Source organism: Citrus clementina, unplaced genomic scaffold (assembly GCF_000493195.1).
Source record: "Citrus clementina cultivar Clemenules unplaced genomic scaffold, Citrus_clementina_v1.0 scaffold_3, whole genome shotgun sequence".
In the NCBI taxonomy this organism is placed as follows: Eukaryota; Viridiplantae; Streptophyta; class Magnoliopsida; order Sapindales; family Rutaceae; genus Citrus; species Citrus x clementina.
The window spans coordinates 36,766,029-36,791,505 of NW_006262339.1; the positions used below are offsets into that span (position 1 = coordinate 36,766,029).

The following is a 25,477-nucleotide window of genomic DNA, read 5'->3' on the forward strand; positions in this document are numbered from 1 at the left end:
TAAGATTTTTTAAAACTCAGATGAGCTTAGTTTAAGTTTTTAAACTTAGAAAACAATACTTTAGATGAAAACTTAACTACAAATAAAATCGTGCCTCTACATATATAATAAATTGCTCCAGGTTATTTATTTTTCATTTACCACCAAGTTCAATTCTAGTAGAGGTAGCAAAATTAGTTTCGTTTACCAATCTCCATCCTTTAACATTAAAAAAAAAAATCAATTATTACAATATTCGAAATTACGGGCTGTAAACTGACGGTCTATCTCGGCGTATCCAGTTTCCACAAAAATGGGCCAGCTGGGTCCAACTTGAGCGGAAGATTTGTTACCTCTGATCGGATTCAATGGTTTTGGGCTTTGGTTCGAACCTGCCCCATTACACTAGTCCAGCCTGGTTCATTCTTGTGGTCATGTGGGAGTAATAACATTCAGACCCCTATTGCTTTGCCTTTTCTGAAAAAAGGTAATTATTCACTTATTCGTATTAGGTATGCCCCCTTGTTCGCTATTAAACATCGAAGACACTGAAGGTAGCCATGAGTGTTAAGTAACTTTCATGGTAGTTAAAAATTAGTAGTGTGAGAGAATGCCGGTTAAAATCTAACAGTATGAGAGAAATATAATTATTTCAACTGAGGGTATGTTTGGTGCATTGTATTATGAGGTATTAAAATATTGCTCATATTAAATTAATGCTAGTGGTTTATATTTGGAAGAATATGAGAATGGGTTAAAGGCCTTCCGCTTTCTCTTTTCTTTTTTTGACTTTTTTTCTTTATAATAATATTATTAATAAATAAATATAACTTTTTAATATAATATAATATAATTTTTTTTAGTTTTACATTATAATTTATTAATAAATTTATAATTTAATATAACTATTATAAATATTTAAATTTAAATAAATTTGAATATTATTAATTTTAAATTATTAATAATAATATAAAATATTAATACAATTTAAATTTTATTAATATAATCTAATATATTATTTAAATTAATTATAAAAATTAATAGAGTATAGTGTAGCACTAAATATTGTACAACATTATTATAATACAATACTAATACAATAAGCAGAACACAATACACCAATATTAAAATAATACAATACAATACGGTGTGCCAGACATATTATGAGTTAATAAAAATATCAATTATTTAATAAATTTATATTTAATAATTTAATGTCTCCTTGTTGAAATCAAAAGTTTAGGTCTCATTTTATTATTGTGAGAATAATATTCCTCTTTATTTTAAAGAAAAATTCTGATAAAATGTAAGAATGTATATCTACGTTATTAATTATATACAAATATTTATTTACTCGTAATATGACTTGTGTGCTCTAGTTTCTCTAAAGAATTAAAAATTCCTCAATTTTTTCTTTTTTGGAAAAAAACAGGAAGCCTAAATCTTTATTTTTATTGACAATTGCTTTGATTTATCAAAAGAAAATTTTTATTATATTAAATGAAAAGTAATATTTTAAAAAATGAGGCGAACTAACAACAGAACAAGTAGGGTTGGCAATGGGACATGATGGGATGGGATTTACCAATCCTAGTCCCATCCCGTATATGCAAATGGGATGAAAAAACGTCCCAATCCCGTTCCTATATTTTTTTTGGGATAAAAATATGTCTCAATCTCGTCTCAAAAGAGATGGGATCCCGTGGGATCCCATCCCAATTGAAAAAATTTTCATTCTTAATCGGTAATGAGACGGGATGAGACAAAATTTGTCAATCTCACTCCCGTCCCGCATATGTAATTGGGATAAAAAAAATCCCAATCCCGTCTCAAGATCCCATCCCATTGGGAAAAATTGTCATCTCTAAGAACAAGGGACGTCTTTGATACAAAATGTATAAACTATTCATTTTTCAAGCAAAGATAACAATTCAGGGGCACAAAGTTATTTCGCAAAAAGACACACCGGAAACAAAAATAAGCGTTAATAATTTTTTTTTTTTGCAAAGAAGCGATTCTAATTTCTCGTCTTCTATCCAAAAGCACTCTGAAAACCAATCGTTCTGTTTCCTGACAATAATTGAACTTGTGGGCATCCCGCAGAATGGCCGCAAAGTCACAGATAGTTACGGGATTCACCATGCCCATGACACCAGCGCCGTCCTCTTCTTCCTCGAGCTCTAGCAGCAGTCTCTGCATGGTCAAGAAGCCCCTCACGACGTCGTTTTTCAATGGCGGAGGTACTTTCTTTATTAACCTTTTGGGCTATTCTTGTTCTCTATCATTTTTTGGGCATATTTTTTTTCCGTTTATATTTTTCTTAAGTATAGTTCTCACACTGTTTGGCTGCTGAGAAATGAAAGAGAAGGAAATAAAATTTCTTAGAAATACTCAATTGTGGCAGTTAATGTAGTACCTTAGTGAGTTCTGTTCATTACAATTTGTTTTTATATTTTTGGGTCTCACAATTAATGCAAAATTTTAAAAAAAAATTGCATTCAATTTTTATTGCCTTTCATTTTTTTTTTTTGAGCGTCCGTGAAATTTGGTAGTACCAGTGGGTTTGGCAAGTATTAGAATGATTATTAATTTTTTTATAATTTGCGTTTTGTGAAATTTGATTGTTGAGTGTGCTTGCTATTAGTATAATTAAGTTCATATACAGTGTTCATATGTACAGCTCTACTTTTAGTGGTTACTACCTAAACTGAAGGTAACTCAAATAAAGATCAAATCTTTTGTTTTATAGTGAGTATTGGATTTTCAAGAAGTGATAATGAATAGGTGGTATGATGATTAGGACAGTGGCACCAAGGTTAACTGGTTTGGAGTAGAAGTATAAGTGTTGAAGGATTTTTTTTTTTTCCCTGTTGAGTCAGGAGTACCATGTGAAAGTAGACGTGGAGAAGGAGATAGAGATAAGAATTTACATGGATTCTGCTCTATTTTGTTGTTCCATTTGGGTCCTCACATGTTCATGTAAATTGCAGTTGACCTTTATTTATTTATTTAAAGTATGATGAAACTTATTTGGAATTGGTTATTTTGTTGATTAATGTTGTTTTTGAAATTATGACTGTATATGGTATGCCATAGATGTTTTGATAACTTGTTCATACTCATTTCTGTATTTTGGTGATGTTAATTTTGCTTATAGTGGGAGCTCTAAAAGTTACAAGGTTAAGGATTGCTCCTTCCAGCCGATCCCATTGTTATAGACAAGGTGGAGGAGCACTTAATACACGAATGAACCTATTTGATAGGTTAGCAAGAGTTGTGAAGGTTGGGTTCCTTTGATTTTCATTTATAGAACATGTATTGTTACTAAATATAACCAAATTGACGCTACTTATTACTACTTTTGTTTTTGTACACTAGTAATGTGACTGCCTATTTGCTAACTGCAGTCCTATGCAAATGCAATTCTGAGTTCCTTTGAAGATCCAGAGAAGATTTTAGAGCAAGCAGTACTTGAAATGAATGATGACTTGGTAAAGATGCGCCAGGCCACGGCACAAGTAAGCCACATGATCTTGCATTTCATTGAGATTGCTCTTGTTATCCTCAGTTTTAACTGACGTTTCATTTCATCAGCACTTTCTTTTACTATTTCTTATTTGCTATGACAAATATGAAGTAGAAGGTGTATAATTTATGTTGAAGATAACTCTATTTTTAACTGCACAATAAAATAGCGGCCGCATGGTGAAATCTCACTAGTGTTCGAATTTGTACCATTATTTTCTTCATGTGTATAGCATTTGAAAGTTAATTCCTCTCTACCCTTTTCCTTTTGCTTTGTTCTAAGATTTAGCATTTTCTTCTCTCTGAAGGTGTTGGCATCTCAGAAGCGGTTGGAAAATAAGTGCAAAGCTGCAGAGCAAGCTTCTGAAGACTGGTATTACTCTTTTATATGAATTGAATTGTTTATTTAATTCTTTTAATTTTGGTGCAAGATAATTGATGTTATTTTTCTTTGAGCTTTATGTAGGTATCGCAAAGCACAGCTCGCTCTTCAAAAAGGGGAAGAAGATCTGGCACGTGAGGCTCTCAAGAGACGCAAATCTTATGCAGTAAGCTGTCATACTCCTAAACTAGTGTTAGTTTGTTTTTCCTTAATGTGTGCCAGCTTCTCATTTTTGGATACCATTGCACTTTGTGCCTGAATATGTAGGATCTGATGCTATCACCTTATTGATTATTGATTCGTAACAGTAGCTCATGAGTATGTCAGATATATATGTCTTGTTAGATGTGAGATCTGAAGCCTTGTTGATTATTGGCTCATTGCAAAATTGCATGATTATGGCACATATATATGACTTGTTACATTACTATTTTGGGAACAATGTTATTTCTTTGGTGCATGGAGATTGATTGAACTTAGTACATGCATCATAATATCAAATGGCAATCTTCCAAGTTCCCATCAGTGAGAACTGTCATAAAATTGAAGAAAAGGAGCCATGTTTCATTTTAACATTTATCAATATGATACATATGTGAAATAATTAGGCATATATTTCCTCCTATATGAAGCATGCCTCTGAGTTTTTATTGAGTCCAGTCTGGAAAACCTAACAGAAAGACAATTTCACAAATTCGAACTGCATTTTTCATTCATTGATCTATTTTTTTGCTTTACATAGGAGCTAAATATGCATGGTTAAGCATCTGATGGTATGTTGATATAGCAGAATACACTAATCTACCGTAAACAATCCAAAATAAAATGTTCAGCTAATCCTTATTTGCTGTGGGTTTGTCCATGTGAGAATGGGCAATTGAAACAGTGAAATTATGTTAGTGCTTGGTATCTATTGTATATGGATTATACAACATATTCATTGTAAGCTTTTTCTGTTTAACATTCTGTTTCTATTGCTTTTGTAGGATAATGCTAATGCTTTGAAAGCTCAACTTGATCAACAAAAGAATGTTGTTAATAACCTTGTTTCTAATACTCGGGTAAGTTGATTCAGCTCTAATTGCCTCACCATTTTTTTTTCAGTCATATCATCTGATGTAATTATGCAATTGAGTGCGCAATAGCCATTTATTGATTTGTTTGTCAAAACCTGCAAGTTAAACTCAAATTATGTATTTTTCCAATAATAACTGGCTGATAGGAGCAGAAACGAAAATATTTTGCAAGCATTTTCTATTGATTCTTTAAAATTCTTAGATATTTGTTATATGTTAACGTTGGATGTAGCACGAAGCCTGAAGAGATGGAGAGAAAACAGAGTATTGTCGTACCACCAATTATCTGTTATTTAAATATCCTAATTTAACTGGCATAAGCTATGCTGATGATCGAGTCATTTTCATTTTTGGGTTTTCAAGAAACAAACCAACTGCCATATCGGAGAGATCCTTGGTATTGGATAAATGTTTTAGGATTTTATCTGGTGACTTGGACTTACTGGTGGGCTCGGTCATAATGCTAGCGTCTTTGCACAGTTTTTCTCTCAATACTACTTTCAGCTTTATTGATAAGTTTAGCTATGTACATATTAATCAATTTATTATAGTTGCTACAAATTCCATTTTTGTAGCTTTTGGAGAGCAAGATACAGGAGGCAAGATCAAAGAAAGATACTCTGAAAGCAAGGGCTCAGTCTGCAAAGTTTGTCTTCCCTCTAAGTCTGTTAGAATTTCCTGTTTTCTCTGCTAGTGCTACTTCCTTAGTATTGCTTGTAATGGTTGCCATTGCGTAGGACTGCAACCAAAGTGAGCGAGATGTTGGGGAATGTCAACACTAGCAGTGCTCTTTCAGCTTTTGAAAAAATGGAAGAGAAAGGTGAGATAGTTGGTCTTATGTGAAATGCAGAATAATTTCAGATTTATTCACCCTTGTTTACACCAACGCCTGGTGAAACACAACATGTTGTACGTACTACTTGGCTTGTCTTGATTGTGAGGCATTATCTTCTATATCTTGTAAAATGTTATGTTATGTATTTTGAGTTTTGTAATGGATGGGCAGCAACTGTTGTCTCAATGGCATTAACATGATAGCTTTGTGAAAATTTTATTTATTTTTATATTTTAAACTTTAAAGAAGTCTTGAGAATGTCTGTTTCCTTCAGAGTGAGCACAACTTAGGGTTGCTAGGATTATGATTCACAAATTATAGAAACCATGTGAATCTCCTACCCTCAATAGAGGAGTGCCCTAGAAATGTATGTTTAGATGGTGCTGCAGCTTCTAGTTTGTTGCATTTATTTGGTCTTTGTGGTCTGCAATATCGTTCTTTTTATTCGGACACTTTCCCAAATAATACAGTTCACTGTTACTAAAATTAGATGAGTGTATAATGTTAATTTATTTTTTAAATGTTAACATTTACTATGTAAGTGTTGTAAAATCATTTTCTTGCATTAAAGTTTTAGTTATTTTGTCCTTTTTTTTCTGTAAATGTGTATTATGTGCACAGTCCTTAGGGTTAATGTAAGTTCTTTCCTCTGTTTTTTCATTGAAATTCAAGTTCACTCACGTGGTTCCAAAATTTGTCTAAAACCACACATAATTTCACTCTTTCCCCACCAGGTAGGGGACTAAGCAAATGAACTTCTAAACTTCCGGAGAGGTTTCTAATATTTCCAAATCACTTGGATCTACTCATATCCAGCTAAACTACAAGGGATGCTGATACTTTTAAGCCTATTCCTTTTAGGCCTGCATTGCCCTAAAATTCATTTTAATGATATATTCAGTTTACTAAGGACATGCCTGGCTTTATTGACATCTTCAAACTGCAAGCTCTTTGTTCTTTTCCAGTTACTTGTGCCATCCTTATCCTGAGTAACATTACTCCCATTGCATCCAGTACTTCACCTTTGTGTGAGCAAATTATGTCAGCTGTGATAACCCTGATTTATACTGAACGTTGCAGTCTTTCGGTTTCAGTTCACATTCTCTGACATTGCCAGTCATCTCATGGGTGAAGATGAATTTTTTTTTTTTTTTAGTAGTCATCCATCATTGTTTACCATAAAGAATTGTAGTATTTAGTTGATAAATTGTATATTGTAATTATCCTGCAGAATGCCTGCCATGTCTATCTTCCCTTCGAAATATGGCTTTTGGTTGCATGGAATTTACTGTCTGATCTTTACTTCTTCTGTTCCCTGTTAGATGTCTTCATGATGATTCAAGCTGGATACTTTAGATAAAATCTCATTTCCATTTATTTTTCCTATGATTATGTTGGTAGTGTTGACAATGGAGTCCCAAGCAGATTCTCTTAACCAGTTAACTACCGATGATCTTGAAGGAAAGGTAGCTTTTACTTCTTTTTCCTTTTCAATCTTTGCGTTTAAGTTTCTGCCTTCTGTTGAAAACTGAAGATGTTCTCAGTCAGACTTTGCGCATAGAATTAATTATCATATTATGATTTCTGTTAGTAGTTGTCAGTCCCTGAATGACAGAAATTAGTTGCCAATGTTGTGTGTAAATCACTCTTTGCCACAACTTATGGTTAATATCTTAATGACATCTCCTCTTCCCATAAATAAGGTGCGTTCAATTCATGCTGGGTTGTGCAAGTTGCCAACCATGTATAAATGAGTAAGCATGTGTGCTGCATGCATGTTCATGTTTTTCTGGGATGTGGCCAAAGAAAATTGTGACTATATGATTTCTGTACTTGCATTTTTGTCATTAGTTCTACTTGCAATTTTTGTCTTCAAAGTCTAGGAGCTCAGTTTTCATAAATTATAATATACTAATGATGAGAATTATTTGACATATTGCTATAACTTTATTGTATGGTTTTCGAGATCTGACATAGCCTTCAACTGAATCAAACCAGTGTTGCATTATGCCATTTTAATCTCATATCCACCCCACCTGACTACAAAGATAAGAAGAAGATATAAAATGACTACATAGGCATTTATCTTTCTATTTGTTGACTCAAGAAGAATAGTGGTATGTACTTGCATGTGAGGGGTTATCACCTGAAAATTGACTGATTCTTGGTTTGTAACATTTTCTTTGAACTTTACCTTTTACATTTTTTGCAGTTTGCACTACTTGAGACCTCATCCGTTGACGATGATCTTGCAAACCTTAAAAAGGAACTATCTGGCAGCTCAAAGGTATGTCTAAGACAACCACTTTACCATTTCTTAAATGACCCTTCCCTGGCACAAAAGGAGGACAGAAAACATTTTATGGGAAACAATAGAAGCTATACATCTGCAAAAGGTTATAATTCCCCTCAAAAGGAAATCCCAATACTTGTTAACCAGGAAAAATGAAGGAAAACACCATGGTTCAGAATTTTCATGATTTGTTGCTGTTCAGTTAATTCAGTCAGTGCACCCAGATAGTGCATATCAAAGGAAAACTACATTATATCATCCTATCAACGTTTCATCTTGACAATCTAGGACTTCTTTCTTTGATTTTATGAAACAGAAAGGAGAGCTTCCACCTGGAAGGGCTGCTGCTAGCAGCACAAATACTGCATTTCCATTTCGAGATGCTGAAATTGAGAAGGAATTGAACGAGTTGAGGCAGAGGGCAAAAGATTTCTGAAGTTTTCACAACACTTTGCAAATATGGTTACAAATTCAGAATTCAAGCACAAAATTGAACGAATTTTTGTTAAGCCTACCTATTGACCTTGTAAAGCTACGAGGCCAAACGGATAAAACGTTGTATAGCTGGAGGCCAAACTCAAATAATTAGTGATTTGTTTATCCCTGTTTTTCATATGGATCTTATTTTGCACACCATTTTCTTCTAATTGTAATGTACATGAATGTGCAGTAGCTACCCTTGTGCTTGGACTTAACATCCTGTTTATTTTCTATTTTGGATGATCATTTTGTTTCATAAATTGTTCACTTTTAAGATAAAATAGAACAAAAAAAATATTCCTTTGTTGGGTCAGGTTCTAAAGCTACCGGTACTGTAGCATTGAGACCTGAGTCAGATCCGATTACAGGCAAATCATTTGATTTGAAAAATAAGTAGCTATGTAGATTAAAAGGCATTTTATATAAAATATTACATAATTTAATACTCACTGGGACTGTCATTAGTTAGAAAAGGTGATTAGTTTTGACTTTTTTCCCCCTTATTTTTTTTTTTTTCACTTTAAGTTGGTTTTGACCGCTTGGAATGTTGAAAAGTTACTGTGTATTAGCATTTAACTAACGGTATATGGCCCACAGGAACAAGAATTATAACAATCTTTTATGATATTTTAACAAATTTCAACGGGTTTTAATTAATTTTTCCTTATGTTGAATGCATGAATTTGGGGGCTTACAAAGAATGGGGCAGTTGAAATGGAGATGAAATTTATCATTGTTATCCTTTTAAACTTGAAATTATTTTATTTTCTCATTAATTAAATTTTCTCAAATCACTGAATAGCTGGTGGGTTCAGAGTATATTTGAGTAAAATAAGGAATCCTTTATTAAAAAATTACTCCACATATATTGAGTATAGGGATCAAATTACGGTGCAACTGTGGTACCGTGCTACAGTTGCATCTAGCTGTTGAATGCACTTAGATTGGTGGGGTCTATTGGCATCTAACAGCTGAATGCAATTGTGGCACGGTACCACAGTTGCACCACAAGTTTCCCCTGAGTATAGAACAAAAAATGAATAGAGTGCTATACGTGGGAAAAAAAATAAATCAACCGGATGTAGAGAAATATCTGAGTCAAAAGTGTGAACACATTACAAATGACCAATGAGTAATAAACACAAAAAAGTCAAAAATAATAATGTAATAAAGTCTTGGGTCTACTATTTCAAGCAATTTTTCCCCAGCAGTTTCTGTGTTCAAAGGCAAGGTCAATCAAGAAATTGAAAATGAATCAAGCATAAAAAATAATAAGAGTTTTGACGTCATCTTTATGACCCTGTAATAATCAATCAAATTCTCACCGCACCATTATTCATTACAATGTAAGGAGTGAATTTGAAAATGCTTTTGAATTAATTGTTTTCAAATTTTTGAATTTGACAATGCTTTTGATATTTGAATTAATTGTCTTCAAATTTTCTCACAACTTGGTTAATTTTCCGGGAAAGTTCATCAAGATCTAGTCATTAACAACTCACTCACGTGACAATTGCTATTGCATTCCCCGCCTGATGGTTTTCACAATTTGCAAATTTCTTGATTAAAATTTCAGTCCATTCAAAAGTCCAAGAAGAGTGCTGTTAATCAGTTTGGTCAAATTCAAAATATATCAACTTCGGACTTCATTAAACAAGACAACAGCAATGCTGCCGAGGCAATTAGCCTACTAATTAGTTTTTTATAATTAATTTTGATGATGAAGTAGCTAGGACTTATTAGCAAACTAAAATTTAATCAAAACATGTGATATCATTAACTCAGCTTTGATTGAAACATTAGAGTTAGTCAAAATCCGCGCGATTATATATATATATATATATATATATCAAAGAGTACTGATGCTCTATATACATACACCCAAATTTTGTACCCAATATTAATACTTTTAAAATTAAAACAAAATTAGAAATTATCCTTTTTTACCAAAACTTAAAATGACACTTTATTTATCAGATAATTAGATTTAAACATATATGGTAGATGAAGTGGATTCGAAATTTTATAAATCAATATAATAAATACTAAATCACGTCGAAATTTGATAAAATTCATCAGTTTCGAACCGACAAATAACCAACAAAATACGTTCAAAAATCATAATTTCCCTTTATATCAAATTATCGATTATTATAATTGCATGTGAAGAGAAAAGACAATCTATTAAATTTACAAAATTGAAAAAAAAAACTTAATTATTCCCGTTGATATTTTCAAACTTATTACATGCATCGATGTTTCATATTTCCTATGCACGACTAATTCCACGCTCCTTGGTCAACACGCAAGCCATATGAAATCGCACCAACTACAAAAAGCAATTCAATTTTGTTCAAAGTTTTTGAGTCCAAAGTATCCACAATCCACACACAACTACTCTTACTCGTTTGCCTATAAATAACTTGTAGCATTACATTTGCTCATACTCAAAAGCACACAAGCCTTAAATCATCAACCCAATTCAGCCTGAAAAGTTGACCGTTTTTCGACGATGAATTCCAGAAAAGTGAGCGCCCTTTTGATCATTTTGGTTATTTCAGTGGTCGTATTGAGCCATGTTGGAGTTGAGGCGACAAGGGTTTTACCGGACGATTTTGCTAAGGCAAATCACCTCAATACTTTTTCGTCTCCGCCGTCAGTCTATGAGAAGGCGAAACTTACGATGTCGTTTTGGTTCGAAAGGCTGGCCTCGGGACCTAGCCCTAAAGGCCCCGGCCATTAGAATGAAGTTATGAAGGCCTGTGCATGCATGGTGATAAGTACAAGAAATTATAGTACTAGGATACCACGGAAACGGTGACAATTAAGCAAAGCTATCAAAGAGATATTCATTTTTATTTTTTTTTTGTTGGCTTGTTTTGGTTAAATTCCATTTAGCATTAAGAGAAAACATAATTTATGATGTAACATAGTTATGCAATACAGTTGTAACTTGTAAATGCGATAAATTAAAAAGATTCTTTTGATTTAATTTTACTTGGAGTTGCTTAGATTATGTTTTATTACCGGACAAGTAAATCTAAACAATATTATACGTACATGCTTCATTATAAGAAAATGGTTCCCCTATTATTGGATTAAGAAAAGGTTCAATAATACCCGTGGGCATCTCAAAAGGACATATATACATTGGCAAGGTTTATTACGACTACAAGGCAAAAATATATATATATATGCAATGAAATCTCAGTCGTATAAAATATGTATGTAATATTAAATATTTAATTAACATACTAGTGCATCTCAGGTAAAGGCGCTCAGTCAATGAGATCTCTTACAAGTTACAACTACAGCTAGAATTTATATATATATAATTTCTCCAGCCTAAACAATTTCTTTCCTGGAAACCAAATTCAAAACCCAAAAAAAAAAAAAAAAATTCATGCCAACTGCACCCCTTTACAACAGTTAAATATCAACGTCAATGATTTGTTTTGAGGAAGCTGATCGAACGAACAATGCTTTACAGTTGTAACACTGTTAACGCCTCACTTCTTCGTTACTTACCGTCCACCTCAGGATTGTATGGTTTTGCTTTTTGAATATCCGAAAAGACTTTATAATTTTGGAGGATGTGTTGTGTATTTTCTGATTAACATAATTTGAGAATAATGATCGCTCCATATTTTTTTGTTATTTCATAAGGATAAAATTTTATGTTGATTTGTGTGTCTCTCTTTCCATTTTTATTTTGACTCTTTTAATCCTCTCTCAAGTTGATGAGAGACAATTTCTTAAACTCCCAATTTATCTTGAGATATAAATCCTTAATATATATATATTTTTTAATGATTTCATTTAAATGACGCACAACACATTAAAAAAGTCTTTTTTTTTTAATCTTTGGTATGCGCATATTGGGTAGAACTCATCCTTAAAAACTAGTTTATAAGGAGGGGTAGCTAAAATACTTATAAATCCATATATAAAGACTTAACTTAAGGATACAAGACTCAATTAGAGTCATAACAGAAATCTTATCAAGAAAACTTTTTAATTGTTTTTGTGTTATAACATTTTTACCATGAAAATCATAAATTTATTCTTTTGATAACTTTTTCCTCGATTGGAAAACCGTTCCTTTAATCTAGTGGGAAAAAAAAAATTCGGTCTCAAGAATTCTATCATTATCACTTTGATCTTGTTAACAAATTTTTTTCTATCTCGTTTTTGTTTGTTTGTTTATTTTGTGGGTGGGGAGGGGGGATGGTAGGAAAGCTCCTGCCTAAGTATAAATTACAAAATAATAACAAATTTTAAAAATACACACCTGCAAATACTTGTTACACTCCACAATTAAAAAAAAAAAAAGCTGAAAAGATGTTTTAATAGCAATTATGGGGTCACTGCCCACCAATCCAATCAACATGTAAATTTTAGTATTATTAAAATTTTCACGACTTGTCTTACTTTCATGCATTGCAGTCCCATGGAGTACTTTATTAACTTTTCTTCTTAAAATTGATACATATCAATCACATTAGTTGTGCAGAATTTTAAAAGATTTTCCAACAAATATTCTTGCATAAATACAAGTAAACTGGACCGTCTTTTGGGCCAGGTATGCTGTACTTGGGCCTCGGTCAATAAGCAAAGGCCTAAGCCCAACTTCCCTCAGACATTTTCAAATCTTTCGCACGATGCAATTCCCGTCAAGTTTCAAGCCTGCAGAACATGACTAATTCAAAACTCTTCGGTCAACACGCAAGCCATATCTATGGGAAGCCCACCCATAAAAAAAAATTCAAATATTCAAAGATTGAGCCAACAGCTAAGCTTAGTCCAAGTATACGCAAACAAAACTCTTACTCGGTTTGCCTATAAATAACGTGAACCACATTCATATCCTCTCACACTCAAATCAATTCCACATTACAAGCATAAAATTTATTTTATATCAGCCTGACAAGTTCCCAGTTTCCGGCAACTTTTACCTGTGTTTTGACATGATGAATTCAAGAAAAGTGAGCACCCTTCTGATAATTTTTGTCATCTCAGTGGCTATACTGAGCCGTGCTGGGGTGGAGGCCACGAGGGTTTTGCCGGAGGATTTCGCCAAGGCAAATCACCTTGAGACTTTTACACCTCCACCGTCCGTCTACGAGAAGGCCAGGTTTACGATGGCGTTTTGGCTTGAACGGTTGGCCTCGGGACCTAGTCCTAGAGGCCGCGGCCATTAATGAAGTTGTGAAGACCTACACACACATGCAGGCAGGAATAGTGACAAGTACAAGAAATCATAGTATTATAGACATTTATCGCAGCAGAAATGTTCATTCATGTGTTAGTTTTTGTTAAATTTGTTTTGGCATCAAGACGCAGGGCAACTTCTCGTGTAATAGTTATACAATGAAAATGTAAATAAGATTCTTCTTTATTATTATTATTATATATAATTTTTCAGTTAAGAATTTCTTAAGTTATGAAATTAAGTGAAAGATAAATTAAAATATTGATTTTTAATTTATCCCTTACTAAATAATGACTCATGTATATTAATTTTACTCGAGTTATTATTTGAGTTGTATCTTATTTACAAGAGAAAGAAAAATTACAGTAACAAGAGAAATGAAGAGAAGAAAAAAGTAAATTATAGTTTGCTTCGCTTTCAACCTGTTAATTAACCAAAAGGACATGACACATAATTCCATTCCCTCTTTCTCTATGAGTAGGCACTCACCCTTCTACTATTGCTCTCATTAAAAACCTTCCGTACATGTCTTTTCATAGATCTATAGCATGCAAATCAAATCAAATCAAACATGGCAACAATCAGCAGCATATGAAATGTAGCATTGTATGGTCAAAACAAAGGGTTTGCCTACCGTGCAATAGTTACACGGTACCACTGAATTTTATCTTTTTTTAATAATTACACTACACTATCCTATATTAATAAAAAAATTGAATAGATACTATAAGTTACAAATTTTTATATATAAGTCCTTTTCTCTGGATAAAATTATAAAATGACTTTTGAAAAATTTTTTGACTGTTATTATTATTATTTATTAATTTCATTATTATTATAATAATATTATTATTATTAAAATTTATTATTTTAATTGTTATGATTGCTTTAATTAGTTATCATTATTATTATTATTTATTGATTTTATTACCGTCACTATTTTTAAAATATATTAAATTTATTACTAAATTATTATTTTATTAATATTAATAAATTTATTAATCTTATTATTCTAATTATTATATTTATATTAATGTTGTCGTCGTCGTCGTCGTCGTCATCATCATCATCATTAAACTTTATAATTTTTTTTTGTTTTGACTATTAAATAATACTAATGTCATTATTATTATTTTACCTTAATTAAGCATTAGATATATTTTAATTATTTTTTATTTTTATTATAATAAATAAAAAATATAAAAAAAATTATACTATAATATTATTTTATTATATCATATTATATTTATTTTAAAATAATTAATATGAAAATAATAATTTAATATAATTAATAATAAATTTAAATAATTTTAGATTAATATTAGTACAAAATTAATGCAGTACATGATAATACCAATTACCAAATGTTGTATAATTTTATTATAATTATTATAATATACTGTTAATGTAATATAATATAATATAATACATGTGCATTACATAATACAATATAATATAATATAATATAGTGTGCCAAACGAACCTTTAACTTTTTGAGTGATGATGGTCTAGAGGGATGTAGAGAAAGTAAAAATAATCGTGGTAGATCTTTCACAAAGTTTAGGCTAATACAATAAAAATTAACCAACTACCCTATATTTAAAAGAGCATTTGGAAATCAATAAATTTACTATTCAATTATTTTTAATCAAGAATAAATAATAAATTATCATTACAACAAGATTCACAAGCTCAAATATCTTTAAAAAAATGATAATTCTCAAGAAATATGAAGCTCAAATACTTTTAAAATATTCTTAAAAAAATAAACTAACTTCCTTTTATGTTATTCTTTATTTATCTTTTTATAACTTTGTTGGGCTATATATATATTGATATTTTATAGGTAAATTAACATATTGTATGTATAAATAAACTAACATGTTAACTAATGCTAAAAACAAAAATGTAATAAAAAAGTAAAGTTTTGTAATATTAAAATAATAAAATTTTACAACCTAAGACTTTTTACATGTTTCTAATTTTGAAATTTCACCTTTTTATTTTATAATTTTCTAAAGTATCAAGGTTAATAACCTATATTCTTAAAACATATTCAATTTATTTATTTTACATTAAATATATATATTATATAACAAAAAATATTATTTACATTTATCAAATTTTCATGTGTTTAAAAATTTTATGTGATATTACATTATTATATTTTCACCATCAACTATTTTTATGATCAAATTAAGTCAATGGATCAAACTTTAAAAAATTTAAAACAACAGAAATTATGTAAGTGAATATTTAAAAACTTTTAACTTTTATGATTTTGTAATAAACAGTAGGGACTTAAGAGTTAATAACCAATTGAACACATCCTGGCCGTTGAACACTTTGACCATTGATCTATTGGCTTAGTTAAAAAAAGACAAAAAAATGGGATACCGTGCAACTGTTGCACGGTAGGCGGACCCCAAAACAAAACAGACATAAATTGTAGTGATAGGCGACACCAAATCTAAAATAAAAAAGAAAAAAGAAAAATAATTAGATGTCAGAAAGAAAACGTTCAATAGGACAAGTTGGCAACTCAAAACGGCACTAGGGCAGCGATTGTTCCTTCACAACCACCCGATGATGCATCTATCATGAAATCATGCGAGCAATATTGCATGCGAATCATAGTTGATTTTCCTGCCAAATATCCCTTTAAAACAAATCGGACAGATATTATTGCTGCTATACTTATCAATTACAAGCACTCGCCCGTCCTTTAATTCCATTTCTAACCTTAAGCTTGCATATCGGCGGCTCAACCACTTTTGGAGCATAGACGAATTGTTTTAATTAGGATTTCTAAAATATTTGGAGTCAAATATACGTAATAATTTTATTAAAAATTAATTTTTTTAACTTTCTAAAATGAAAATTTCTTAATCAAAATTTATGGTCTAATTTGAATAATATATTTTTTTAATAGATAATATAGTTATTCCATTTAATCTTTCTTATGACGTGATTGATCTTAGATAAATTTTGTCAATTTTAATTTAAAATACTTTTTTTATGTAGAAGCAGCTAGTATTGGTATTGTTAAACAAAAATCCAAACACATTCTTAAACATTTGAAATTGTTCAAAATCTTCTCGTTGTTGAAAATGTAGCTTGATCTATTATGGATATAAAGTAATCAAATCGAAAAGACTCTTTGTTAGATAAAAATCTCTCTTCACTAATATTTTCATCAAATTTATTTTTTCTACAAGTAGCACGTTTTTCATAAAATTTTGGTTCTATTTTCATTTCACTTGCAATTTCTTTAGTTGAAATCATAGCACATATGAATCCATTTTATCTGTAGCTTTCCAACATATATATATATATATAACTTAATATATGGCAATATCAATATGCATATCTTCTTTTCGCAAGTTCTCACTTATATAGCTAATAGCAAATAATATATCATACCATATGATCATACCTAATATGAATTCAAAGTTTTCCAGTTCATGTGTTACTAAACACTTAGCTTCACTCTTTATTTTAGACTCTTCACTAATTTTTTCTAATTCAAGTAAAGCATCTCTCATTTGTGAAATTTCAAATCTTATTGTTTTCACTCTTTCAATATGATTTATGTAGCATGTTTGTGACAATGATTTGATAGTTAAGTTAGGTACATTATTTTGTAAAACTTTCCATCTCTTCATTGAAGAAAAATATAATAAATAAAAACTTCGTACAACTCCAAAAAATGAAATAGCTCTAGAAAATACGCCATATCTGAAGGAATAGTGCGAGATACAGTTGAAAGCGTATTCATTTCAAATCCGACGGAAGAATTTCCCTTCATTGGTTTCCTGATAATGTTGAAAACTTCTGGTTCCTCAGTTTTTGGCTTTTGTAAAATCCATCTTTCCTCGTGGACAGAATTCAGATTAATGTAAAATTTCAGCAAGGGTTTGTGGTTGTGGTCACCATTAACCACGCACTCATATTCTTTGATTGAAGCTGCAAAAGTCAACAATATCATTTAGTAATCATTGCCGTTTAATGAAAAGAAAAAAATTAAGTGGAATGCACAAAGTGAAGGATGATCTTGTACGTGTTGTCAATGTTGATCAAAACTTTTTTGTAGGAATAATTAAGTTTATAGTCCATTAATTTGTGTGTATTTGTCAATAATGTAGAAGGACTTTCGTTATCTTATTATAGTTTCTTTCCTCTTCTATATATATTTACGTGTTTCCTTGTTGTAGTCTGTGTTGGATAAATAATGTTAAAAATCGTAGGTGAGGTGAAGTGAAGTCTTGTGGGAAAAGGAAATTCTATTAAAAGTCTTATTTTGAGCAAGAAACTTATTCATAATTCAGCAGAAGATAACAGTTAAGAAAAATAATAATAATCTACACGAGAGACTAGCCTACATGATTGATGATGCACCTATTTATAAACCTAGGTGAGAATATGGGATAAATTTCTTTTATGATCTAGACCTCATACCAGACTAAAACTAAATAATCATCTCAAAATTATTACCAAAGGTTCATTTGTCGACAGTTGTGATTTAAAAGTTATAAACAAATATTTGTAGTTGTGGCTTTTAAGTCATAGTAATTTTGTAGCAAAGTTATTTGGCAAAAAAATTTATTATACAATCTAATTAGCTAATTTTCAACTCTTCGGAGTTTTGATTTTTTATTTTACCTCTTAGTATATTTTGTCCTCTCTTTGTACTCCCTTAGCTAGTCCTAATCCTATCTCTCTCTAAGAGCTTGCCCTGGGAGTTAAAAAAAATTAAAATTGTAACATTTTATTTCATAATTTGACATAATAGGCAATAGCCAGTTGAACTTCAATGATATAGTCGGCGTCACTAGACAGATCCTAATTAAGCTATTGTCATCAAATGATTCATCTACTGGTAAACTAGATCGAGAATCTACAGATTCTCTTGAGGATCTGGCTCTAATGCCGTAGTGAGATCCACAAACAATGATATCTAATTTTAAAAACTAGCTAATAATTGGATACTGAGTGGCCCATCATATCTCACATATTTATAGGGGTGAGCAAAAAAACCATAGTCTTAAAAAAACCGAACCGAACCAACGGTTTTTTCTAATTCGGTTCGGTTTTTATTTTTTAAAAAAACCGAATATACCGTTTGTAAAAAAAACCGAAATGTCGGTTCGGTATTCGGTTCACTTGGCTGAAACGAAAAACCAAATTATTGATGAAGATCGGAGAATGTTGTTGGCGTTTGTTTGCAATTTTTTTTTTTTTTTTTGTTGTAAGTTGTAATTGTTGTTATTTTTATTTCTCTTTATAACATTATGATTATGTTTATATAGATGGAGTATTGGAGTTTGGTTATGTATTTTGAAATTTTAATATTTCATATTTTGGGAGTATCTTATTAATAGTTAGTAAAATATTAGTGATAAAATGTGTTTTGAATACTTTGTATTTATTGTTAATATTTATAATAAAATTAAGATAAATTAATTGTTGAAAAAAATTATTACATTCATGAGGCCCAATGGGCTAAAAATTTAAAAATTCAAAATAGGCCCAATAGGCCCAAAACCGAAAAAACCGAACCGAACTGAACCGAACCGAACCGATCCGAAAAGAACCGTTTGAGTTCGGTTCTTATTCAGTTCTTTTTATAAAATAACCGATTTAATTCGGTTCTACTTAATTTCGAACCGAACCGAACCGTGCCTACCCCTACATATTTAGGAGCTCACGAATCACATGCTTGCCAGCGAAATGTATTCATCGTTTGGATGTTATTAGTTATTACCGCGTTGTGTAGCCCAACTATCAAAACTACCCATATCAACCCAAGTTTGAAGACCAATTCTTACACTAAGCCCACCAGTCCAACTCTCCTCATTAACGAGTGGCAGTGTGGCACCATGCCACTGTGCGGCCCTTCTTTTTAATTTTAATTTTAACATGCTTCCATATCCACTTCCCCCCCCCCCCCCCCCACAACAACCAAAAAAAAAAACTCCGACAAATGTCAAATACGCTGTTTGAGGAAGGTATGAAGATATACAGTAGTACTACGCATCCCAAATTTTTTATCTTAAAAAGTTATCATAAATGATGTATCATTAATTGAGTGGTTGATAATTCTTTACAAGATCCAAATGAATTAATTGTATTATCTCACCAACCAATTGATGAATGACACATCATTTGAGATAATTTTTTGGGATAAAAAATTTAGGATGTGTAGCATTATATTATGGCTAAAGATTCAACTATCAGCAGTTGCCTCAGAATTATTTGTAGCGGAGGATTTTAGTGTGGCAAGGATTTTTTGAATGACTTCACAAAATTATAAGAGGGGTTGAATGTCTCCGCTCCTCAAATCACTAATTAAGGTGATCACAAAAATCAATTTAGGATGTGATTTAGAGTGTTGTTTTTTTTAAAAGAATAACATGCTATAAAATCTTTAGACTTAAATTGGTGATTTTTAATTCCAAACAAACACATGCTATTAAAAAAAAAAAAAAGGTAAGATTTATCACCTTGACTTGTCAGGGCCAAGCTTACTGCCAAGCTCCTGATATAGCTGCTCCCTTAACCTTGCCACTTGACCCAAATCTAGAAGTTTCTAGTTTGATCCATATTTGAAATTGCACATGCCAAATCCAAGCTAAACAAGAATGGGAGGAAGAGAGAAAAATGCGAGTGGCTACACTCTTGACCAAGCACAAATTAGGACGCATAATAATTCTCAATGAGCTAAAGTTATTTATTATACTTGGCTAAGTGTAAGAAATCTTCATGTGTTAGATACAAAATTACTCATCTTATTATATTCTTGTCCATAATAAACTACTACATGAGGTGTAGCAAAATTAAATTTATTAACACAATATTTGATCTATCAAATTAACTTCTTAATATTTGACATTAGGTACATATTAATCCTATAATAATTAGGATGATTTATGCTTGTTCATAATAGATGAGAAATAATTAAATACAATGTAATGTTGCAGTCACTTATATGAGAAATAATTAAATACAACGTAATGTTGCAGTCACTAAGTAGTAAGTATATCCCAATACATATTTGGATCTTAAGTAATGTAGTTACTGATCTAAAGTCATGAAGGCTTATGCACACATGCATGCGTGGTGACATGTACAAGAAATTACAGTATTTGTTCGTTTGTTTTTCCTCGGTGGCTATATTAAGTCATGCTGGGATTGAGGCCAGAAGGGTGCTGTCGGAGGATTTATTCTCTCTCTCACCATCCCCCTCTCTCAAGCACAACCATTAACCATATCACTTATCTTCATGAACAATAACATCATCATTACAACAAGTTCATCGCCACCATCTACCTTCTTCATTGTCAATCCATCACCTCCACCAACATATGATGGGTTTAATTTATTATTATTGATGATATTGATTTTGCATTGTGTGATGATATAAGATTTTGTTTAATTTTAATTTATAATTTGATTAAGAGTTAATATTTGATTCAAATTTTGAATCAATTAAAAAAAAGAAAGAGATTGGAAGTTAATCTATTGAAAGATTGAGAGAGAAGAAAAAAATACTTTTGATTATTCCCTATTTTTTAATAAGATTAATAATAAAATAAATACTTTTAATTTAAAAGTGAGGTTAGTGAGATAAATTGAGGGTGTCCAACATTACCACCCTCCAAACTTTCCCCTTAGGTATCAGGGCTCAATATTGAGGGCCAATTATAAACCCAAAATGTATTGAAGACCAATTCTTATACTAAGCCCACTGAAGACCAAGTATTACACTAAGCCCACAATTTTATCCTCAAAGAGACTTACCAAAAGGACATATTCTAGGAAACATCCGCTTACACAAAATTTGCTGCTGTTTATTTTTACGCACAGAACACACTCTTTTATTTTTTTGTCCTCTCGTTAATTATGGATGTAAAAGAAAGCATAATATTTTGCAACATAGGTGCAGTGTGATCTTGCTAAACACGATGTTGGAGGAAGCTGCCATGAAAATATACTGTATATATGGCTAAAAGATTCTACCACTACCAACTGCATGCCTTAGAATATATATATTTGGATTAGTTTTTTTTGTAGCGGAGGACTTTAGCTTTGTGGTAAGAGGTTTTCTTGGGCTTCGGAGACATAAGATCTGCAGAATATTAAGTGTAAATTGGCACTACTTGTGGTATAAATCGAAAAATATTAAGTGGGGGTTGAATATCTCCGCTTCTCACCAGGCACTAGCATCGATTAGTCACTAATTAAGATGATCATAGCATTGGAATCACCTCGTTCTGGGATTTAGAGTCTTAATTTCAAGAAGAATAAAGTAACATTTACCAAGTAAAATATCCCAGGTATTTGGATCTCAAATAATGTAGCTGCTGACCTTATAACTACTACATTTCTTAAGTTATTAATTTTCATTATTATTTGTGAATGAATTAAGTGATCATGTGGCAGTTAGAAGTCAGCAGCCACATCAGTTGAGATCGATCCATGTACTGAAATACTACCTAGCTATGGTTAGGAACTCTAGCACAAGCAAAGATCTTGGTGTTCAAAGAGCTAGCATTCACTTCTCCTTTAATTTCCGTTCATTTTTGTCAGTCTTTTAGAAACTCCTTATTATTTATGCTATACAACAACTCAATGAGGTCATGCCAAATAGGCATTTTATTTTACAAAATTGCAAGCCAAATTGGTAATTACATTAGACGAAAAATAAACCCATAATACGATATGTGACTGGTTGTATTACATCCAATATACAGAATCACAATAAGAATCATATGATTTATTTTTGCTCTTGTCCTATTTAATTTAGGCTTCTCACTAACCATGAATTATATATATAATCCATGCTGAGTACAAATTTATTGGAACACCAAAATACACAGGTAGTGGTATATATAAGCACAAGATGACATAAAAATAAAAATTGAAAGCGGGGGTTCTCTCTATTTAATTTCTACGTTGATTCTAACAAGTGAGATTATCTCCAGTAGAAACTCCCAATTGGCTGCAGTACTCAGTAAAATACCTAATACGAGCCTGAACAGTGCTAGGGTTTGCACCATCACATTCAAGTGCACCGTTAATGGCCCGAATGGTTGCCCCAAATCCTTGGTTCATTACAGATTGGACATGGTTTGTCCAGTACCATAAAGCAGTCTTGAATGATATAACTGGGTCATTGGCAACAGTTTCCGGTGCGTTTAATCCGTCGAAGCCAATGCTGTTTCCGGCAGGTCCGTAGTTGTAATTCCAAGATAGTTGAATTGGTCCCCGGCCATAGTAACCTTTGCTCGGATTGCATGGATATTGAGTGTTTTCTTCATCACAGTAGTCCTTTGAGGGACCATCGATTTCTTCAATATAGCAAAAATCTGACAGATAAAAAAATAAGCTTATATTAGGAAAATGAAAAAAAAAATTCTGCTAAATTAATCATTTAACATTCATGTTGCGAAACCCATCAATTTTGATTTTAAAAAAAATGTCAACATTCAACTTTTTCAAATTATTTATTATTTTATCACTAGAGTATATGACTTATAGTTATCTTATTATTAATTTAGAGTTTCTCTCCTGCAGATATTTAAAGAATTTTCATGCACATTTAGAGTTTACATCGATATAAATTGTAAATTACTTCACGACTAGGGATGGCAAAAATCCCCACGGGGACGGGTACCCTCGGGGATTTTCCCCATTCGGGGAGGGTATGGGGATAATTTCATACCCAATTTCTTATTCGGGGAGGGGACGGGGAAATTTTTTTACCCAATTTCTTATTCGGGGAGGGGACGGGGATGAGGTGGAATCCCCATCCCCTACCCATTTCCCCATTTTAATTTTTAATTTAATTTTAATTTTTTAAAATTACTAGTAAATAAATTATAAAATTTAAATTATAAAATTATAAATATTGGTAAAAATAAAAAATATCAAAATATTTATATTATTAAACTTTTAGGCCTAATTAGCTAATTAAAGTTCTAAATTTTTATTTAGGACATTAAAAAGACTGAGTAGATTCTATTAGCCAAATTTTTTTTTAATTTTGATATTCTTTAAATATTTTAAACTTAAATCTATTTTTTATTTAATTTTAGATGTTATAATTGCCCACAGCGAATCACAATTTTAATATCTAATCTAATCTAATCTAATATTTACTTTTGATTTGCTCCGATTTAACTATTGTGTTGTAAAGGGAATAGTCCACATTTATAAAGTGCCCACGCCACCATTGAAAAAGTTAATTTTGAATCTAAATTTGATTTTATTTGTAACAATTTTGTATTAGACTATTAATTTGTTCATGATAGTTTGTAAAATAAGTTTGTATCTCTTGTATGTTGCGTTACTTACTAATTTAATGTATGTGACTTTTGTAATAGATATTAATGTAAGATATATTTCGAACTTTACTTTTATTTGAATTTTTTATTTTAATATGATTAACTCAAAATCGAAAAAAAAATGTATTAGTTATTCGGGGATCGGGGACCCTCGGGGATCCCCTGTTATTATTCGGGGAGGGGATGGGGATTCTCTCAAGTAATTCTGACGGGGACGGGGAGGGGATGGGGACATACGTAAAATATCGGGGATGGGTACGGGGAGATCGGTCCCCTCCCCTCCCCTCCCCATTGCCATCCCTATTCACGACGTTGTGAAAGTCATTTAGACAGTTGCGAAATGGATATATTCGCAATTGAGAATTTTTTTTATTAATTTACTATTGGCAAATACCTCTAGAAAGGTTAGCAATTAATAATAATAAACAACTGATCATAAATCTGATTTTAGGGGAAAATAGTAAAAATCACGAAAAGAAACTGGAAGCTAACGAAATCTTTTTAAGTAGAAGAAGGTTTTGACTTGTTTTGAAACATGAAAGTGAAATGATTAATTTACTGAAATAAAAGGATTTGATAATTTTTTCATGCATTTGAATTATGCAATTCATACAAAAGGGTAAAGGAATGAATTCTTACGTCCAGTTTCATGTGTAACATGAGCAAAGAAAGCTGCAATTTCGCGCCTAGAATTCTCCTCCGTGCCAATTCTACCGAATTGAGAAAAGGAACCAAGGGCATCAAGAAAAGCTGATCGTGAATAAAAGTTCTTTCCGACACAACTTGCATCAGCTTGGTTAAGTATCCCGTTAAAGAATTCCGGTGTCACGATATCGGCCACCGACACATCATTGGTGGGTGGCGGGGGATTGCATGGCCCCTGTTGGCACCCTGTACCACAGTAATCATCGCCGGTGCCGCAAAAACCCCATCGGCTGCAGCACAAGCCTGCAGCACAGCCACAGTTCTGGGCCATTACACTTCTTGGCATCATTGCTGCAGCAGAAAGTAGAGCAATGAACAAGAGCAGCTGCATACTTTGTTTCAAACTAAAGGGCGCCATTGTTTTTGGAGAAAGTTTAGGCTGAAGAAGAAGAAGAAAAACTGTTGTGTGTTTTGAGAAAGGCCGAAGGTGGGGTAGATTATTTATAGTGCTACAAAATGTTAGTTGAAAAATGGAAAGTCAATTTGAACAAGCAGAATTTTTTGTAATGGCGTGTGAGGTGGGGAGATTGTGGGAGACTTTGACTCGTTAATATTTGTGGGTCGTGACCAACAAAGTGTTGGCTCCACTGGCAATGGAGTCCCCTTAAGTGGCTTGACTGGGTTTGCTCCCCAGTTTGAGTCGC

The 25,477-nt window shown here is 31.8% G+C and overlaps 2 protein-coding genes across 2 annotated transcripts; one reads left to right on the forward strand and one right to left on the reverse strand.

Moving 5' to 3' along the window:
- The first annotated feature begins 1,978 nt into the window (after positions 1–1,978).
- LOC18047839 (membrane-associated 30 kDa protein, chloroplastic) lies at positions 1,979–8,870 on the forward strand. Its single transcript, XM_006442778.2, has 11 exons — positions 1,979–2,219; positions 3,137–3,261; positions 3,387–3,497; positions 3,813–3,877; positions 3,971–4,052; positions 4,873–4,947; positions 5,538–5,608; positions 5,700–5,782; positions 7,199–7,263; positions 8,010–8,084; positions 8,407–8,870. Exons 1-11 carry the CDS (start codon positions 2,084–2,086, stop codon positions 8,524–8,526), a joined length of 1,008 nt encoding a protein of 335 aa, XP_006442841.1. The 5' UTR covers positions 1,979–2,083; the 3' UTR covers positions 8,527–8,870.
- Positions 8,871–22,518: 13,648 nt separating this feature from the next.
- LOC18047842 (endochitinase EP3) lies at positions 22,519–25,228 on the reverse strand. The gene is made up of 2 exons (XM_006442781.2): positions 24,768–25,228; positions 22,519–23,150 (listed from the first exon to the last, which is right to left on the reverse strand). The coding sequence occupies exons 1-2, from the start codon at positions 25,189–25,191 to the stop codon at positions 22,744–22,746; spliced, it is 831 nt and encodes a 276-aa protein (XP_006442844.1). The 5' UTR covers positions 25,192–25,228; the 3' UTR covers positions 22,519–22,743.
- Between the last annotated feature and the right edge of the window lie 249 nt (positions 25,229–25,477).

What these genes read in the sequence shown, in the direction of transcription:
- LOC18047839 (XM_006442778.2), top strand. Translation starts at nt 2,084, where the DNA reads ATGGCCGCAAAGTCACAGATAGTTACGGGATTCACCATGCCCATGACA. An exon ending in TGCGCCAGGCCACGGCACAA is followed by an intron (nt 3,498 to 3,812) that starts GTAAGCCACATG and finishes TTCTCTCTGAAG; the next exon opens with GTGTTGGCATCTCAGAAGCG. An exon ending in AACTATCTGGCAGCTCAAAG is followed by an intron (nt 8,085 to 8,406) that starts GTATGTCTAAGA and finishes TTTATGAAACAG; the next exon opens with AAAGGAGAGCTTCCACCTGG.
- LOC18047842 (XM_006442781.2), bottom strand. Translation starts at nt 25,191, where the DNA reads ATGGCGCCCTTTAGTTTGAAACAAAGTATGCAGCTGCTCTTGTTCATT. An exon ending in TGTTACACATGAAACTGGAC is followed by an intron (nt 23,151 to 24,767) that starts GTAAGAATTCAT and finishes TTTATCTGTCAG; the next exon opens with ATTTTTGCTATATTGAAGAA.